At 36.4% G+C, this 21,181-nt stretch overlaps 1 protein-coding gene across 1 annotated transcript in view; it reads left to right on the forward strand.

Moving 5' to 3' along the window:
* ASXL3 (ASXL transcriptional regulator 3) overlaps positions 1–21,181 on the forward strand; it is a 283,448-nt gene that overhangs the window by 216,174 nt on the left and 46,093 nt on the right. Inside the window, exon 7 of the mRNA XM_039704252.1 lies at positions 9,105–9,226. Within this exon, the coding sequence (XP_039560186.1) occupies positions 9,105–9,226 (122 nt within the window). The remainder of the gene's footprint in view (positions 1–9,104; positions 9,227–21,181) is intronic.

Raw genomic sequence — 21,181 nt, forward strand, 5'->3', positions numbered from 1 at the left:
GGTTTGTGGTTTTTTTTTTCAGGCAGAGGTGCTCCAGTTTGCCATCGTCACATTATGACATCTTGAAGTATCAAATACTGTGCATTTTTTTCCCTCTAAAATAATGGCAAACTGAAATGTTGAAATAACTTTAAAATGGCAACCTTAGGAATTTTTTTTTCATTTTTGAGAGTTAATAGTTATTCATAAGGAGAACATCGATCACATAAAATTACTTTGCAAGTAAGAGAAGTGAATATTATTATAACTACACTTATGTAGTGATTATAAAGTGGATGCTTTATAAAAAAAAAAATCTGACTGTCCAGGACTTCTGAAATGAACCTTCCCTTCATCAGTTCTCTTCTGCTGCCCCATCTCAACCTGTCCCACTGCTGGACTGCTGCCTGCTGTTTTGGCATACTTGGTCTATGGTGAGGCAGTGTCCTGTTTACAACTAGGACATGAAAAGGCTCAGCTCATGTTGTTGTTCTGCTACAGACTTCCTTTTTTATCTTGAGCAACTTACTTAGCTCCCAAGCTGCACCTTTACAGGGCTGATACTGCAGTTTTTGTATTGCTCTCCAGCAGCAATGGAAAATCATAAAGTGTTCAGTGACAGGAGTAACAGAACTATCCAAGGCATGTTGTGGGTCTGTCTAGGACTGAAGTTTTGAAGCTCTGTGGAAACAAAGGTCTACAGTTATTAAATACCTCTGCTTCTTCATTTTCTTTGATATAAGATCTATAAGTCTTTGATATGATCTGTAAGTTAACAGACCCTGCGTGTGCAGTGGTTTGATGCTTATGTAGTGTATGCTGCATATGTAAGTGAAATTACATGTTCTTTAACAATTCCTCTTTGATACTCAGAAAATTTGTTGCTGCACAATTCCTGAAATTGCAGGAAGAATAGAGCGGAAAAAAGCAGTGTAAATACAGTTACAAATACAAAGCAAAAGTTGATGTTACTTGTTATAAACAAATAAAAATGATGGCCAAAAAACGGGCAATTATTTAGGAGTGTTAGGATGTAAATAGGACGTTATAAAATGTAAATAGGATGTCATATTTCCAGAAGTAGAAAATTGCTGGGTTTTGACTGGGAGCAGGCTATGTACTATTTTCACTGTTCACAGTAATAAAAATAATTATAGTACTTGTGATGACATAAAAGAGAAGCTGCAAAAATTTAAAATTTTGAAATAGAGCATTAAATTACACCTAGATTGGTTTTAAAGCTGAGAATTTTCTATCATGTTTTGTCTTTAACAAATCTTGAAAAACTGCAATATATTTCACATTTTGAGAACAAGACATGTTAATTTTTTGTCCTGTCATGGATATCAATGGATATATTAAAAAAAAGTAAATGGGATGGCAGTAGTGAGTGTCTGTTGCATACAGAAAGGCCAGTGCTTGATGTGATCAATTAAGAGTTAAATGCAGCATGTATTTAATAAATAGCACATCAGTCAGCAGGTACAGGACATAATTTTGCCAAAAATGTTTAATTGCTTTTCTTGAGACTGCAAGTTTGTTGTTAAAGGTATCATTTATATGCACTTAGAATTCTGATTTTGTTTACAGTATCGAAGGCTTGGCTTAAAAATAGAACCATGCCCAAAAAATACCTCTAGTTTTTGGTGGATTGAAATGACAAATTATTTAATCTGCAGAGGCATAGGAATCACCATCCACAGTAGGCATTTTGCTCTGGAAGATGTGATTTGACCACTCTTCATTCAGTATTTTTTTATGTCAATAATTTTTGAAAACTATGAAATCTTTCTAGCTTAAATTTATTGGTAATAAATAATAATTGTGAGATGTCTTTTGATTGCCTTGTACATTGTTGCAGTTGAACAGCATGAATTTTTTTGGACTTTCAAGCAAAAAAAGAGGTCGTATTTATGCAGCAGAAATATGTGTTCAATAAATCAGTATATCTGAAAAGCATTTAAGAATCACAACAGAAAATAAATTGAACATGAATTAGATGCTTTTCCTAATTAGTCCAATGTAGTTCTTAGACTATAATTCTGATAGTACTGATTAAAGAGTATAGGCAGAGATTTTCCTTTGGGTATAGCACTAGCTAAATGATTACCAGTGTATTGCATTCATTATAGCTGTAAGAAGGAATTAAGGTAAACAGGAAAGGATTTATAAAAGACACATAAGAAGTCCTGAGTGAACAAACACCTCCTTTGTTCTGGGGGGTTTAATAGGGATGTCTCATTAGTTTATGAAAGGTGAGGTGGTGACTTGATCGGTTTGTAAATATTTGAGAATAGTTATTTCTATAGAAAATATTTGGTCTAACAGACCAATTACACTTTTCACACTAGAGCTGGGGATTTTTTTCTTTCCAGGAAATTATTCTGTGGCATGAAATTAGCATTTAGTTCAGTGCAAAAAACACTTCATCAAATTCTCTGACTTGTGTTTTAGAATATATGTGATACATATGAGGATGGGCGTTGCTTGCACATTGAATTCTTAATTGCCCAATTGATTAGATTTTATTTGCCCTTTTCCACTCTGATAGAGTCCAGAAGCCACAGTTCTGACAGAGTGATCAGAAATTGTTTAGCAAGAGTTTAAAAAATGCCTCTTTAAATATAGCTGGAAGCAAAAGGATGAAACTGTAAGCAACAGCCTCATCCCATTTGTGGGCTTTTAGACCACAGTCTTTCAGAATAAAAAGTACCAGCTGACACTCAGACAGAGAAGAATCACATCATTCCTCAGCAGGCACACTTTTCGCAATATAAATGCAGGCTGCTGAACAGTTTTACTAACATAATAATATAAAAATTCCTAACCATTATAAACACATGACTTGGCAAAAGCTATTACACCACATCAGTATTGCTAAGTAGACAAGTAGAATGGTCACACCTCAGGATTTTGCAGATGATGTGGAGAATTTTTCTTTCCCCACCTTCTCCAAAGGCGTATGTTAAAGAAACTCTTTATGCTACAGTTGATTTTGTTTGGAATGGGATTTCTAATAGAAGCTCTGTAGCAGTCCCATATCTTTAAAATTCCATTTTCCTCAAATACAGGGGTAGCATGTAAAGATGCTGTGGGTAAAAGAATTAAAATCCCAATTACTGTTGCCTGGGAAAATGATGACTATAATATCCTTTTGCCCATCAATAGGATGTTCAGTTCTCAAAAAGCATTTGTCCCTAGGGTTTCTGAAGCCAGGGCTAATCCATCAGCCGCGGAGCGCAGTTGATTAAAAAGGGTCTTCGTGCGAGCCAATGGAATGCACAATGATGTACGTGTGGAGGAGACAGCAATTCCTGCTACAGCGTGACTTCCCACCTCAGCCCCAATAGGGCTTCTCATGTGTGCCCAAATACCAGCAACCTGTGTCTCCTCTTGAAACACTTGGTTTTCAGCACTTCCTAGAGGTGTATGTTCTTCAACTATGAACATGAAATGGCAGAGTTAATTCCCTAGGTTAGTTCCTTAGCTAATTTTCTTAGAGACAGCTGACAAAATGATGGACAGCAGAGGATCATGTTCATGCTGGATCATGAAATTTTGCTTTGTAGCTACTGTGCTTTTGAATACCTTGTGCTTTTTAGACTAGGAAACCCTAGGATAACTCTATAGCAAAGAGTGTATATTCACCACTATTTGAAACCTGAGTCCCCATTTGGATATTCAGTTCCTTTCCAGGAATGGAATTCCTGGCGATTCTGTGAAACCTTTTACTGTTAGCATCTTGGGAATAATATTGGATGGTTCCACTGAAAATGTTTGTGACACGTGGCAACATCTGGATGTGAGATAGATTCTTCTAAAAGCAGAAGAGCAGCAATGAAGTAGCAGCTCAAACATAGTGTTTTGGGTGACAAAGTTTTTCACTTTGCTTAGATTTTTTTGGTGTATTTTTCTTTTATCTTCCTGCAACTATAAAATAAAAATATGGTACCTGAGCTTATGGAATTGAGCTTAACTTCTTTTGTTTCATTACTGCTTGAAGGGAGTCATAGGAATAATAGAAGATACTGTGAAGCTTGAGGATGTTTCTCATCTGTTTTTTTTTCCTGTACATTAGTTAATGAGGTCTAAGAAATTGGTGGCTTAGTGATGACAGGCTGTATATTTTTAGTGGAAAATGTTGACTTGCTTTGGAATAAGGATTCACAGTTTTCTAAGTTTTGTGAAATGTTTGGGCTCAAAAACATGCTGTAATATAATGGGATTCAGTGCAAGCTATGAAGCTGATGTGGTATTTGATGTCTTTTTCCAAAAGATACTACTCAATACTATTTATTAATTCACAGTGCTAGTATTGCTTTTCAGAAAGAATATTGCAGTCACTGTAGTACCCTTGATGTATACATCTGTTTTTGCTTGCTTTGGCAAACTCATACAATTAACTTACTCCCAAACTGGTTTTCATTTTCAAGAGCTGATGGCAACAGCCGAGTTCTGAATTGTTCAGTTTTGGCAAGTTGGGCTCTGGAGATCAAAGAGTGATGGAGGTGAATTACTCGATACATCTGTGCTGGCAAAGTGCAACTATTTATGTCAATACAAGTATGGATCTGTGTCACCCAAAGAAAATATTGAATTTTATGGATATTTTAGAGAGAGGTATTGTGTGTATGTTTTCCAGAGGGAGTTCTCTCTGAAATTTCATATCTCCAGAGTGTGTGCATACATTTTGTGCTTGAGGTAGACTCTAGTCTTTAGCATATGGCAACAATATTAATTTATGTTTTGTAATTGTGGCCATTAGTAAACAATCCTTCTCATCTGCTGTGGTTACTTAAAAAAAAAAGGAAGTGGACTGCTGTTGATTTTGCTGGTTTTATTTTAAATCAATATGATCTGACTGAAATAAAAATTAGTTGTGCTGTTGATTTTGGGAGAATAAGCCCTTTACTGGGCAGGAATTTCTCTGTCCATCTAGTTACATAAATTAGTTTACAGTTATCCCTAATAACTTTCAGTGGCAAGGAGACAGAATAATTTTTTGTTGTGTTCCTCAAAAAATTGTTTCTTCGAAGAAAGATATGTTCCAATATGTTTTACATAGGTGTCATTTATTTGGTGGGGAAGGTAAAAGGTGATAAAAAATAACAGAGATAGCCTGTAAAATTTGAAATTCAAAGACAGCATTGCTGATTTTTATAAATTATAACCTTTCATAATAATTAACAAAACTAGTGTTGGAAAAATGGAAGAGAGGAAGTTATTTTAAATGGAGTTTGCCAAAAACATTTTTAATATACTCTTTTTGCTAAGCAATTCTAATTCTATCATTCATGTTAACAGTCTCTGAACACTCACTAAGGAGGTCTTATCTTCAGAAACCCAGCTGCTCCTCCAGCTCATAACCTAACAGTTTACGGCTTAATAGTTGCTTTTTCTTTATTCCTTCACTCGGTCCTGGCCCTTGAGGAAGCCGATTTAAAGAATGGAGCCTAATTATTCTCCACTAAATGGAAATGCCTCCTGTAGGCTTAAAACCACTCTTGTTTCCTTTTTTTACTGTAGCAATAATGGTGAATCATCTTTATTTGTTACCCAAATATTTTCCCTTTATCTGTGACATTCTCTCTAGGTTGTTGGTTGTTTTTTTTCCCTCCCCAGCACCCAGTTTATTTTTAGCATTCTTTTCTGATACAGATTTTCAAGTGAACGTGGATCTGATAATATTCACGGATCTTCGGCACTTATGGAAAAAGTGGTTGCAGCTTTCCGAAGTTGTATATATGTACAAAGAACACTTCAAATTTGTTTTTCTTTTACTGGGATCTTTGGTTTCCATAGGAGAAACGCCTGTTTTGTTCTTAAGGCATTGGTTTTTTCATTAGGATCATCAATGGTGACTTCACTTATATATCTTTCTGTCATATTTTTCCCTTTCTTTATATCTGACCCATTCAGAGAAAAGCAGTTGGACTTTATCCATAGAAATTAAGAAATAAATAACATCAATTTTATGTGGTCACAGACATCTTAATGCAGTCACACTTTGGCACAGATTGATTTAAATTACTAAGTAGCAGAACATGTTTTAAAGATTAAATTTATTCATTGTCTCATATTTGTATTTAATTTTGTACAGAAAAGACAATTGATATTGTTTTTAAACAATGTCTTGATTATCCTCTAAATAAAGCCTGTGTGTCAATTTTAGTATTATTTTTTGCTAATAAGGTCAGTAGACTGTATAAGTTATTAAGCAATTGTATAATTTAACACAATGCATTTGGATTTTTAATACTTGTATCTTCTGCTTTTGGAAAATAGGCATTGGAATTTCTTACTTACTAGATGGTTAGATTCATAGCCATATTTTCTATCAAGCTGGTTTTAAATGGAAATGGAAATGTAATTAAAACATAAAAAGTGACATTTAAAATCATTTCCTACCATCTTACTATTTCAAGCTACAAGGTATATGAAGAAAAAGATAATGTACAAAATAAGTTTTAGAAAGGAAGTATCATTTGTTTTAAATAAATTAGGTTGAGTTTCTCTAATTACAGTGTCATTTAAAATATTTTAAGCAACGTATTTCAACCTCATGTATCTATTTCTTTAATCATGAACTACAGGAAAAAGTCGGGATTTTTTTCAAAACTTGAACAAACTTGTTTTGGGTTGCACTACAAAACCAGCCTGAAGTGAGGTATTCTTTCTGTATCTGTAGGAGAGATTGCAGTGATGGAAAGCTGTTTATTGTTTCAGTGGGTTCAGTTCCAGATGTTTCACCCACTACAACAGTTCCTGTTTCTTGGTTTAGCTTTGTTGTAAAAGATTCCAAGGAACAGAGACAAAATAAATCAGTACACCAATAATATTTTATGCAAAATTGAAGTAATTATAGGAATTAAAATATTGCCTCTTATAAATTCTGTCACAACTCTAGATTTATTCTTAAAAGAGAAATGAATGAAAGCGAAAGATTAATACAGAGCTATGCTTATTTTTATTCCTGCTGTACCGTGACGTTAATGGTTGTGGTGCGGAGTATCATCAGATAGTTGTCAAACCTCTTGAGGATGAACTTTATCACCAAAATAAATAGGGGAGACTCCTGGATAATATCCTAGATCACCATAATGAAAATCTCAATTTCCCTTTTCAACAAGAAGGTAATAGGAATTGCAGTCATTCTGGGGAACAGGAATAGTTTTATCATGACAGGTCATGTTGTATCTATCCTGTTTTAGGAGGGGCACTTAAGTTTACCAGTTTCCATTCTTTAAGGATTTTTGAATGTGTTCTCCTCTTGTTAACTTTGCGGTTTGTCTGCACATGCTATTTCTGGGTGCTTTTCCTTCAATTCTTTGACTCTCAAAATTTGCCAGAACACAGTAAAAAAAAAATTTCTTAGAAGGAGAAGACAAAATCTGACAAAATTTGAAATGTCACGTTTATATTTTGATGTAGGTGTTCTTTGTTTCAGGAGCTTAGCTGTTGCAGTGATTTGGATTATATAAACCAGCTATTGTTTGTTTTCTGTGGACACTTTGCACCTCTTTAGCGTTGCCTTATTTGATAGTAAGATTTGCTCATCATGTGGAAAAGATTGATCCAAACCAGGTGATTCTGTAAACTCAGAACCTGTTTTGTGTTGCACCTTCTTTGTGTATTTTGACAAATCCTGCAAGTATAAGAAAAAAAAAAAAAAAGACAAAAATCAGTTATACATCTTGTGATAAAATAGCATTTCTCTTACCTGGTAATGAAAAATTTTAATCTGTTATGACAGTTATCTTAGTATAACAGCAGTGCCATAGAGTGTATTCTCTCTTCCTGAGGTAAGTATTAATTACTTTTTCTTTCAGTGTAGAAAAAAGGTTTAATATCACATGCATCTTATGATGGCCATTACTTTTTGATAGCTAAATTGTCTGTGTCTTTTTTGCTTACAAACATGAATCAAAGAACGTTACAATGTTTCTTCTAAGAAACATTGCTAAAGGCGCAGGACTTAGCTACTTTGCGTGTCTGCTGATCCCACTGAAGGATGGGCAGAGAAAATAGATTAATACTGGGCCATGTTATTTCTGGCACATGTCTGTGCAGACTATTCTGGTAGTGTGCAAAGTATGGCAAATCTCAGAAAACCATTTAATGCTGCAAAACATTATAAAGAAGGTATGCCAACACACAAACCAGCTTTGAATGCTGCTGGAAGGCAGATTTGAACTGAATCAGCAGAGGAGAGTGGAAGAAAAGCTTCTTCATTTTTGGATTCTGCTAATGCTGGTTTAGCTGGGTAGTCTTAGGTTACTAGTGAGAGTAATAGTAATGCAAGCATTAAGAGTGGAAAGGTTTCTGCAGCCCTTTCAGTTGAGTTTGCTGACCAAGACTAATAGGATCCTCCAGCTATTTTCACAGCTTTCATATCTATTTAATAAAGCTGTTTAAAAAAACCCCACCAAAAACAAAAAAACAAAACAAATAATATTTTCATTTATTTTTAACCAGGTGACTTTTTTCTGTGTCGCACGCAACATTTATTCAAGAGGCTGTTTAATGCAAGTGCTGTAGTATTTGTTCATTAAAGCATGTATTATTTAGAAGGCTGACAAGTATAGCAGCATGTATTACCTGAGAGACCAGAATTCAACTTGCAGGATATTCCAGTCTACCCATTAAAGTGTGTTCTTAGCTTTATCAAGAGATACTTGTAAAATAGGTATGAAGTTACATATGTATGAGTCTTTCTAGATCCAGGGGTCATCAGTATCTCTTGTATAAATGCTAATTTGGATATCTTATAATCCATTAAAATTTGTTGATGAGGAAGGTAGTTTTTATCTAGTTCCTGTATGAAATCTGCTAAACTATTTCAGTTACCTTTCAGGACCTGAAAGGCAAAATATGCAAAGCCTCCTGAACTGCATAGAAAGGGTATGATGTGGTACAAATATTAGAGAAGCAGTACATTTTTCTAGAATGTGGCTGGATTTTCAGCTGATGTGGACCTCAAGATCAGCTGAATTTTCTACAGCAAGCTTTTCAGTTTTGAGGCATTTGCTTGTGTTGTTTTATTTTTCCATCCTTATGACTCTCCAAGAAATAGGGAAGGTAACCCCCATAACAGTATTCTGATTTTTCTATTTCTTTTTATAAAGTTTGCCCAAAGCAGACATCTGAGGAAATGTCTTCCAATCGTGATTCAAGCCTTACTAATGCACCGGTGCAAAGCAAGCTAGTATCTTCCTTCCAGCAGCACACAAAGAAAGCACTTAAACAGGTAAGCTTGTATTGACTGATCATCAGTTGGCTTCCCTTTAGCATCTCTGTCATTCCTATGTGAGTGGGATGTCAGCAGAATTTAAAGAGTCTTCTAAGGATTTTTAGTGTTATGTTTAGTGGTGTTTTGTTTAGTGGCGTTTTTTAGTGTTATGTTTAGTGGCATTTTGTTGGGTTTTGTTCTGTTTTTAGTGAGGGTGCAGTCCTATTTGTTGGGAGTTTAAAGGGGTTTTTAGTGCAGTAAGCACTTAAGTCAATTTCAAGTAAGCAGAATTCTTTATATTATCACACCCCTGATTTTCCTTATATAAGCATTTGTGTTGAAAATTTTATGTGGGGTTAAAAATAAATTTTAAAACAACATTTTGAAAGAATTTCTGCAGATAGGAAATACTCTAGGCATAGACTCTAGACATACTTGTTTGATTTTTATGATCTGTTAAAATTTTTTTTTCATACTGTTTTTGGTACTACAGGATATAAAAGTGGGGTTAGGTTATTTTTATAAAAAAACTTAGGATTGGATAATTTAGACTCCATGATAAGTATTAAAGCTTACAAAAGCAGCTGATTATTCAAAGTCACCTATTAGCTGAAAGCATGATAATGTAAAAATTATTTTCCAGCATTGCCAAATTAATTCGGCTTACAGCCAGAAAAATAAAAAAGAAAAACTAAAAAACTAGAATTCAAAAAAACCCCTATCATGACCTCTTCTCCATTTGAAGTTGTGACTTTTCTAAAGTGTTAGGATAATGAGATACTGTTGTTGTAATTTGTCTCACAACTGCTCTTCTAGTTATGGCTAATGAATATAATTATTTCATGGGGTAATTTATTGCTGAGTTCTTTGTTTAGGCTTAAGTTAAGCAAAGCCTGTGCACATCTCCTCCAAACACTCTAGTTTTTCATGCAGGCTGAGTTTAAATCCAATAAAATTAATAGATGTTTATCATTCACATGAGGTTATGTTGTATTTAGAGGCTTTGAGGACTGAAAAGGATTATTAGATGGAGGTATTACATTTGTTTGTTCAGGAAAATTGAACAGTGGGCACAAAACAACTCACTAACCATTAGGATAGTTGTGGAAAATTTGCACTTCTTGGAAACTCTTCTATACAGATATTTTGTGATCTGTGAACTTCCCTAGGGGTGGAGGGAGTAGGCAGAGGGGAAAGAAGGGAATAAAAAGAGCAAAGCCATAAATGTTTGAACTTCTGTAATTGTTTAAACTCTGCCATTTGTCACTTAGCAGATATATAGCACTGAGAATAATTTTAAAAGGGCAAATTAATCAGAATAGCTTAATTAATATAAAAAGTCATAACATTTATGTGAATCTTTGAAAACATTCCCTAAGGCAGTAGGGTTAAAACAACACCAGAAAGTTAAGTAATCGATAAAAAGAAATAAGTTTTAATTAAGTTGATGGTAATTAGATCCTGTACTTCAGAGCATGAGAGTAGCATTACAGCTATCAGCAAAATGTTTTCTCTATGCACAATGTGAGACAAATGGGCATTTGTCTAGTGGAATAGTGGGGGTTTTTTTGCTTTATTTTCTTTAGAAGTTTCAGGTGTTGGCTATTGCCATATATACACAATGCAGGTTTGATTTGGTATTGTAGCAGAGGTGAATAAACCTTAACAGTGATTCTATTTATAAAGTTGCTGTTGGAAATTTATTCTTTTGCTTTCCAATCTTTCAATTTCTTTTATGGATGTATAGTGCATAAAATTCATACAAAGAACCTGTCAGACCTTTGAATCCAGAAGAAACTTTTTGACACACTATGTAACAGTATTACAACTGATACAAACTTACTGATTCCATGCTAAAGTAACGGAGAATAAGCCATCTTCATCCTCTCAGCAAGTGCTTGTAATATATAAATTTATATATACTGTATATAATATACTGTAATGGGGTCTTCCTTAGCTGTTGCTTTTTATCTACTACAAAACAGTCTTCAAAGAATGGAAACCTACAAGTTAGTTTTCAGTTTCCTACTCAATTTATTTAAAACCACTGGGTTCTTCACATTACTTTGATCTTGTGTGTACTTGTTTTGTAACCTCTAAAAATAAAGTAAGAGGGAAGTTGATAATGTGTGGTTCTGCTTGAAGATCTGAGCTGGAAATAGATTTTCTCTACTGTTTGTCTACTTATTAACCACTCATATGTAATTCTCTTTAAATTATTATGTGCTGGGATTATTTACATATGATTTTTTTTTTAATGATTTCTGGAGATATATTCCTAGGTTTAGATTGCAAAGAGCAATCTCTTGTTTGTCTTGTAACAGTCTGCATTTCAGGAGGTTCTCATGAATCAAATTAGTCACAATGCTGCCTTTTTTGAGCTCTGCAAGGAGCATGGAGGAAAGGGCATTTTCTGGGCCCTGGCTCTTGGTTTTGATTTCTCTCAGGTAGCAGTGGATTTGGGGTGTTTTGCAGGGACTAAGGAGGTTTGCAGTTGCAGTGGATTTTCATAAGCTCTGTGTCATAGATCAGCCCTTATATCCTCACCTTTCAAAGGCTGGGGTGCCATTTTGGTCTGGAAACTTTCTAGCTTCACCACCTTCCATTGTATCCTTGTTGGAAAGGAAATTTTGAGTGTTTTGTTCTTCCCTTTGGTTTCTGACAGAGTTTCAGTTTTCTCTTGTTTGCTCTGAGTGTAATGTCCCACAAACCAGTTCCTGTTCTTGAGGGTATAGGCAAGAGCCTGTGGTGCAGAGCTGCCTTTTATGCTTGGCTTTCTGATGGCAGATTTTACAGATTTCTGTTTCCCTTGTGCTGTTGGAAGTGCTTGGGCCTGTGTGCCCTGCTGTTGCTGATCTTGTACCTTTGAAAAGAAGGCTTATTGCACGTTGTCACATGCTGATTTCCTATCAGTATTGATCAGATCCATACTGATTTACCTCATTTTCACACTCGAGAGTTTTGGCATGCAGACCAATGTAAGGACCTCTTCCTGGGAAAGTACTGAACTACTCCTGCATCTGCTAGCAGTGGTACATGGTCACACTACTGTGTGCTGCATTATTCTTGCTCTGGACAAGGCTAACTCCAGTATGGACATCAAGCCATGGCATAGTATCTACATGCTTCTATCTGGTCCAGTTTCTGTTCCATTGACTTGAGGTGATACTTTTTTGTGGAAGTCTTCACTGTATACAGATTTATCTGTATCTATCAAGATGTTCTTGGAACATTTCTCAGAAGAAGAGATCATACCTGCAAGCTGGCCTCACATAGGTAACACTGAGAATGTGTGAATATCCAAGACATTGAGGTGGTGTTAGTGTCTCTTGGACTCTGATGATAGCCAAGTGTAAGAGCACTTTGTCCGTCAGTGTACCAGGTGTTCCCTGGGTCAGTACCAAGAGAGGAGAAAGAACTTGAAGATGCGTTATAATGGTGTCTGGGATGATAGTAGACCTCCCAGACATGGAAGAAAATCCTGCCTTCCATTTGGCACTTTGGAATCAGCACCAAGAAGGGTACCCATAAATTTTCTGTTGGGAGAAGAGAAGGATACTCCATTCAGACTCAGGATCTGAATACAGAACCAGGACATGTTTGAGACTGTGCTGGGCATCCAGATCTCTTTGTAGAGACAGAAACTCCAGAGACAGCAGCCAAGTGGGTTTGGGAGGAGAGAAGCTCAGGAAATAAGGGAATCAACACAAGGTATGTCACTGCCATGGTTTGTTTTGTTTTCCTTAACTTTGGGCTTTGTCTGCATGCTTGGTGGCTGGGTTCATATATGTGCCACTAGATAGTTCATAAAGTGGGTAGATGCAGTTTTTTAATGAGAAGGAAGGCACCCATTTGTAGGATTTATTCTTATAATAAAAATGGCAACTCCATCCCCTTTTTTTTTGACTGTGGATGCTGTCACACCCCAAGCAGTAATAGAGCAATGGGGAAGTTAGGGTTTAGCTTATGTATTAGTTCTGAATTGTAGGACATTAGATCTGTCCAGCTCCAAATAATATTTCAGGCCGACATTTCTACCACAACTGTAATTCTTATTTAGAATTTAGAAACCAATCTACAGGAGACTAAATTTCTGTAATTTAGCCCGGATTGACCCAAATACATATTACTAGTTTATCAAGATCTCTTTGTTTTTTTTTTTTTTTTTTTTTTTTTTTTGGACACAGGTGTCCAAGTGCCTAGGCTGGCACTGAAGGTAGATTCCTGTTCTCCCATAATGCTGGTGTGAATTTGCTTTCCTGTCTTCAGCTCACACTGCTTACCTTTCTTTGGGAGAAGAGCAAACTCACCAGTCTTGCTCCCTCCACACTCATTCTGTTAGGACTTCTTTCCTTGACTACAGCCAGATGCAGGTTATCTTGAAGCATTTTGCTGTCCATAGGAAGTAATCCATTATGAGTCTGTCTGTGGTGTCTCTCCTTTGACTCATTTGAGCAACTGCTCCCTCTCATGCTCTAATATAAGCCTGATACATTCTCCTGCCCTGCTTTCCTTTCCTCATCCCAAAGAAGCAAAGGTGACAGAGGAGATCATTATGATTTTGTCCTAATCACTTAGAATTTGAATGCAGGGTGTCTTCCTGAAAGGCTCTGAAAATCCACTGTAAACTGAGAGGTATTTTTTGTACTGAATTCCTCATAATAGAGAGTTTGGTGCAGTTGCTCAGTGTCTCTCTTAACCGCATTCTTATGTTTCATTTCAGATGCAACAGATGTACCAATGCCACAGTTGGAGAATTCTGGCTCCCTAGCTGAAGCATTTGATCAGATGTCTGGCAACATAAGTGATGATTCTTGACAAATTTTCCTGACAACAAATGGAAAAGAAGGAAAACATGTTGCTTTTTGACTTCTAGAGAGACATGGGAAGGGACACTGGAGTTTACAAAATGCATTCTGGAGAATGGAAGTTCGAAGATGATAAATTAAACTGATTTTCTGATTGCCAAGACAAGTCTAGGGAAGAGGACAGAGAAGCTATGGCAGGGAGACTGCATAATGGGGAAAAGAAGCTGGGAGAGCAAGAGTTCCAGCAGAAGCTGTTCAGGGAGTACATGCATTGCCCGAAGGCTGGCTGCACGGTATGTCCCTCTAAAGGTCCCTATGCTTGGGCAGCATGCACCAGCTGCTCAACACAGTGCTTTGGTAAGAACCAAGACAATGTTTGAGACTCTCTTCTGGGTCATCCCCATGATCCTCAGCTCTTACCTGTGATGAAAAGAAAGGAACAGGAATCCACGCAATCCCTGCTTTTTACTGCTTTTGTAATATCTGCCTCCCAGTTGCTGGAGGGTTCTGCTTGATACCTCTCTGGGGTTGTTTGCACAGTATGCTTTTTACAGTGCTCCTGCACCTTTTCTGTTTTAATAAATGTATTTTAGAGAATTTCTTAGTCTGAGAAATAACGAAAGAATTTTAAAGCCATTTTAAGTGTTGAAGTGTAGTTGCCCCTCTACCTCAGTGTAGGACAGTATCACTCACTTAAAATATGTCCTGGCATGAGCATTACCTTTGTTTAAACCTGCCACTGTGACATAGTGAAATCTTCTTCCCAAATATAGGTTGAAAGTGTTCTCTTCCGTTCTGTAGATGCAGTGGCTTTTTCCAAGTCTCAGGTAGTCAAGCTGAAGATAGCAGTCTAGTTCTAAGCATTGCATTTGTCTGTTACTGTGTTTCTGTAAGTAGCCTGTCCCTTAAGTAGCCTGGAGAACCATTTCAGATGGATTGCTGTTGTATTAATGAAAATAAAATCACTAGAGACTGGCGTCCCAGTTAAGCTTTTCCAGTGGAGTTACGTGATTTTTCCTTATAGTGGCAGTGAATATCTAAGTGAGTATCTTCTTTTGGGCTATGTGAAAAGAACATCTTTTCAGTTGAACAGTTTGTAACATGAAATTATATCCAGGTGACAATGAATCATGCCTTGATTTTGAAGTGCATCCTAGAAAGTGTTGGTCTTTTCAGGGAAAGGCAGGATTTGGAACAGCTCACAACTCTTCAGAGCTCTAGGAAGCCTCCTACAAAATGTTGACAAGCAGTTATCTGCAAATGGTGTTCCAGGAGCTGTTGGCTAGGTCTGCAGAAGGCTGTGTGCTCAGGATGTGTGGGCAAGCAGGAGTACCCAGACTGAAACAGGATGTTAGGCAGAAAGATGTTACGCTGCTTACATTGGTGCAATATAAATCCTCTGAGTGGTAATTTTTGATCTGCAGAGTCTAGCCATAAAGTCTCTGCTGTATGCTTTGGTCCCTGTGCAGAGTGTGTTTGAAAATTTGACCCCATGGAAAGTGTTGATTACTGTTTTAAGATTTTGTATTGACACTGCTATCTTTGTTTTAATTTGTTTTTAAATTGCTTTCTACAAACTGTTTTCTTACCTACATGTGTTTTGTTGTGCCAATGAACCCATTTCCCCATAAAACACTTTTCAGCTGATGGATGTTGTTAATTTAATACTACACAAAACATTAAAAAACCCCAATTCTTCTCTTTGTTAAAAAGCTTTCACTGTGTTGATGCATATGCTATCATCATTCCCATTCACATGCAAGTCAAAACAGACATTGAACAGATCACATGTAGTTTTTGTCATTTTTTCTATGGTTGGGAAAGCACCAAAACCATTTACTTTGCAGTCTCTCGTGATCTGCATTAACTGTAGCTGTGACTGGATTATTGTAATCCCGTAGAAAGCAGTGCTAGTTTGCAGGTGTACAGACACTCACGTGAACAGACAAATCTCCTTGTCTCTGCTCCACAAAGGTCCAAGCACTTCAGTTCAGTGTTCGTTAGTACACAGGTAAAAGTTCAGTGTTAAGGTATACTGTAGTTCTGCTGAAAGCCCTTCTGAAACCTAAAGAACAAATATGCAGCAACACATTATTTTTTATTCTAAATACAGATGTAACTGTCACAAGGTAGGAGGATGGCATGGGACAAGAAAAGATGTTTATTTGAGAAGGTATTAGCATTTGTTTCAAAATAAACCCCAGGTTTCCAGACTTCCATCCTGCTGATTCTGACACTACTCTTCATCTTCAGATGACCAACTGTGTACTCTTGGCACCATACTGACATGTTTAGTGTACTAGTATGGTTGGAAGTAAATTAATTTGTTTTGGAAATGGCACTTTGTGCTTTGTGGTTGTTTCCATAGGACATGTTTATTGTGTTTTAATCTTACAGTTGCATGCTTATAACTGAGTGCTTTGTTTATGTTTAATATAAAAATTAGTGGCATCTACGAAATAATAATGGGTTTACTCTTCATGATTTGTGGTGCTTACGTTTTAGTTTAACTGCTCTGTCTGTCCGTGAAGCAGGTTGCCATTGAGAAATTTTAATTTAACCGAGACATGGGAATTAAAGACTCTTAATTTTACTAAACAAAATTAGGGTGAGAGAGAAGACAAAGAATGAATTTTGTGGTGGTGTTAAGTGAATCAATGATAAACCATAAACCTGTTTCATCTTTGTCAATTTGCCATCCATAACCATGATGCAGAGTTGTTGTTTATTTTGTGCAAGAGACTTTGCTCAGTGTATCATAGCTTGAGTTTTCACATGGCAGAATGGAGGAGTTCCATAGCTTTACATTTCTGAACCATAATGTGTGAAATTTCAAAGGTTATGTTTCATTACATGAATTTCAGAATGTGGACTTGACATTTATAGAACAAGTAGAAATCTGGGACGATGTTGCTTAATGCAACCAAGTGTTACATGTCTTTGTTGATAATGACTTAATTTTTAACATTCTCAGCATGTCACACATTTAACCTCAAATGAAAATGGTTTTCTTCATTAATGGTTTATCTGTGTGATCCATTTTTTTGTTCTGAGTTTAAAAGATATGGGAAAGAAAAATAACAAAAAAAAAAAGCCAAGCAGCAGTAAAATCAGAGCTCAGAGGCTGATATTTTGCTTCTGGTGCTCTTTTTGGAAGGCATTTTGCCCCCATCTACAGTTATGTTTCAGGTTATATTGTTTCCTTTCACTCCTGCTTGAAAGATGACTTTATGAGTTTTTACTGAAGACAGTCAACCATTGTGTCACATGGGTAAAAAAGTCTTTCCTGTGTTAAGATTCAACTAAACATGAATTTACTATTCTTAAGAGCATATAATGGCATTCATGAAACCTCCAAAATACTGCTATATTCCAGGAGGGATAGAAACTCCCTGAAAAACAGAAGGAACCTTGCTCTTGTCACCTCTTTATTTTAAAAAACCCGCTTGGAATTAGAAGTTCACTGGTAATTTCATGGTGTTTTTCTTTTGCCATCTATCTTCAGAGTTTATATTTTCTTAATTTTCATCTTTTTATTTTATTTTGCATTCTTTGGATGAAAATGGATTGATAGTTTGCTTAAAGATTTTGGCAATAAAAATAACTTCATTAAACCAAATAATTATGCCAAGCATTGTATAATGACCATGGCAGTGTTATTCAACAGATGGTCACAGGTTCATTTTTATGAATGGGAATACTGGGAATTCTCCATACTCATTATGTGCGAGAGATTCACAGATGTCCTTTGCAAATCTGCTTGTGAAAGGCTGGATGTAAGTATTATATTTTGGTGGTAAATTTTAGAGAGCTTGTAATGTATATTACATGAACTTTCATTTCCTTTCTTTTTTTTTAATTTATTTTTTGCACTAGTAGGATGGTAGCAATGTCTTACAGTATATTTCAACAGTGATCAGTTCTAGGTATTTAAAACGTGCAGCTTTTTAAACTCATGCATTTAGCATTAAGTGTTTGAATGCATTTGAAATGTAAACATAGCATCTCATTAAAGAAAAAAAATTCTTTATTTAAGCTTATCATATGCACTGCATGTGTTTTTTTCTAATTTGATGTAGTGAAAATGACACCTTACCATTTGGTAAAATCATCATCTTTTCTTGCAGTTCTGTAGGAGGTCCAGCTAGGAGGTTATATGTCTCTAAATATGGATGAGACGGAAAAGGCTGTGTCCGTGAAAGATGACAATGTAGTATGTGTTAGTTGCTGTTTCTGTATCTACAGTGATATCTGGAACCATTTTTCTGTGGAATAAGTTACAACATTTCTCATTTTCTTCAGTGCTAGTTATAAATTTGATTTATTTGGTCATGGTGACTAGGAAAGCACTAAATTAGCTTGGCGCTCTAAAAGCTCAGTATAGCAGGCATTTGGTGCATGTTTCACTTGGAGTAATCTCATTGACTTCCCAGCTAAGTAGAATTAATCTTGGGTTACAAGATTCTTGTCTAATCCTACAGTAGTCTTGTATTCTAAAATGAATGTCCCTCAGGCTAGGTATAGAGAAGTTATAAATTTGTCCTCAGTGGAGACTACAGAGATTGTCCTTCCTTTATACTTAACTCCTTCTGGTGTTTGGCTTTCCTTGTAACTGGGTGTCAGTCAGCAGTTTCTCCCACTGGGCTGGGTTGTCTTGCAAAGACTCGGCTGTCCAAAAATTTCAGATCCTGCGGCTTCAAATTCAGAGGAGAAATTACCACAAAATTGTTGTGATTAGCTGGGCATATCACAACAAGAATGTCTGCACAGAATCTCCACCATCTCTTTACCCTGCAAATCATATGTTAGATTATTTACTTTTTATCTTTGTACCCTCTTCCCCATCTTATATCTTTCATTTGACAAATGAAAAGATAGAGAGGCATGGGGAAGGTTACATGTTTATTCTCTGTACACAGGGTAATTCACTGGTAATTCGTTAATTTTGTGTTAAAAGTTTTACTTAGTTTTAACATCCATATTGTGGGGGTTGGGTTTTGGGGTTGGTTTTTTTTGGTTTAGGTTTTGTTGGGATTTTTTGTTTTTTGGTTTTTTTGTTTGTTTGTTTGGGTTTTTTTGGGGGGTTTTTTTGGTTTGTTTTTGTGGGGTTTTTTTTGTTGGTTTTTTTGTTGTTGTTGTTGGGGTTTTTTGGGGGTTTTTTTTTATTGTTTTGTTTGTTTTGGTTTTTTTTTTTCCTTTTGGTGATCGGTTCCTTGCCCTGTGAAACCGGAGGAGCTGGGGAAGGGACTGGCAGTGAATCAATGTATGTTAGGGAAAAAGAAACCCTGAAAAACAAATGTTTGTCAAAGGGAAATGGTGTATTTAAGGTTTTTGCTTGACCCTCATATATAGAGGTGCTTAGGCTGTAGCTAGAGAAGTGTGCTATGCCTTGAAGTAAATAGTTCTGGTAGCTTTGTCTGCTCCCAGTTGTATTTCCTCATTTAACTGTCCAGGGAGTGTCTTATATTAGTGCTCCATGGGCATGAGTTGGCCTGTGCTTCTTGCAGATGCCAGATCAGTTGCATAAATGTGTGCTTAAGGACCACAGGGGGTCCTGCCAGTAATACAAAAGAAGGTAAGTGGTGCTCCTGACAAATATTGGATACCGCTGCCCTCGCTCCAGCAGCACGTGTGTCACCTGAGGTGTATGAACACTGCGTGCCTGTCACTGTGGATACACTGCTGGTTCCTTTCTCTCCTTCATGGGAGTTAAGTGTAAGCACTGAAAATCAACTGTGAGGCTTGACAAAGTATCTGCCTTTGCCACAGTGGCTGTATAAATCATTAAAATGGTGTTTCTCTGTGGATGCTAGCCGCAAGGCTATGAAGCCTTGGTGAGAGGTGGAAATTGTCTTGGAAAGTCAGGAGGACAACATGGAGCATTGTTGGGCTCTAACCATTTGCCTTGGGTGGAGGAAATGAGGATGACATGAGGCAAATCAGGCTCTGTGGCACCATAATATGAAGCTGTGGTTATATTGGTGTATCGGTGGTGCAGACATTGCCAGGCTTTTCAGTTAATTTTTAATGAACTGTTTCCCACTGTCTCCATGGTATTAGTGTTAATTAAGGATCACCTGATTTGACACTTAGGTTTGCAGCGTCATTTTTTGAATTTTGAGGAATTTTTGAGAAGTGTTAACACTTTAGAATTTTCTGTCCAGAAGTCTGGCTGTGCTTGCTCGATACCAGTATGAAAATTCTGTCTCAAAAATGTTTGAAGTATCAGCTGTTCTTTATGTCTTTCTGCTGCTTCTTTGGTTCAGTGCAGATCTGACCAGCTTCCTCTCTTTGTTTGACTTCAAGTGTTCTAATTTGCTTTTTATTGCACAGTGCTTATGTGTCCTTTCAGAAGTACAATAAAATGGGTTAATCCATGAAATAGCTTCTATGTGGCCTGGTGTATTTTACGTTGTGTAGTGTTATTTAGAGGAGTAGACCAGTATCGATTTCTTTCTTCTCAGAGATTTTTTTCTCTATTATTTAGCTATGTGAACAATTTGGAAAGGTATTACAATCCATTAAAGTTACAGACTTAAACCTTATAGGGCATCAGTCATTCATGCTCATAAACCTATTGGGATAATTCATATCAGATATGTACCTTCTTAATATGGTATTACTTTAATAAATCCCCCAAGTTCGTAACATAAATCACAATTGTAAAAATAGAGGGCACAATAAGAATGGAGAAAAATAGACAGGAGGCTAGGAGAAGTCTGTATTAAGCCCAGCCCATTCTGATTAATTCCAGAATTTTAATGTTTGCAGATGTATTAATTGGCAGGTATTCATATTTTTATGTTTTAAGACCTTTTGAATGAGATATCATTTTCCATATAAAACAGTCTGATGGGTATTTGCTATTTCTAATCTGTAGATATTTTATATTGCATTATCAGCCCTGTATTTGATACATTTATGAAACACAAAGCACTACCATTTGTAGAGATTTATTCGTGTATCATTTTCCCCCAGATTTGCCAGAACACCATCATGTTCGTGTTCTGAAGGTTAATGCCCAAAGTCAAACAGACAGAAGCCAAATGCTGCAAGGTTTCCAAGATTAGGACTGATTCCCTTCACGAAAATAAATGATTCCTGCCATGTTCAGTGATTTTGTGCAGCACTACTCACGGCTGAGTGAGTGCATCAATACTGTAGT

The sequence above is a fragment of the Passer montanus genome, unplaced genomic scaffold (genome assembly GCF_014805655.1).
Source record: "Passer montanus isolate IOZ18808 unplaced genomic scaffold, ASM1480565v1 scaffold170, whole genome shotgun sequence".
NCBI classification, from domain to species: Eukaryota; Metazoa; Chordata; class Aves; order Passeriformes; family Passeridae; genus Passer; species Passer montanus.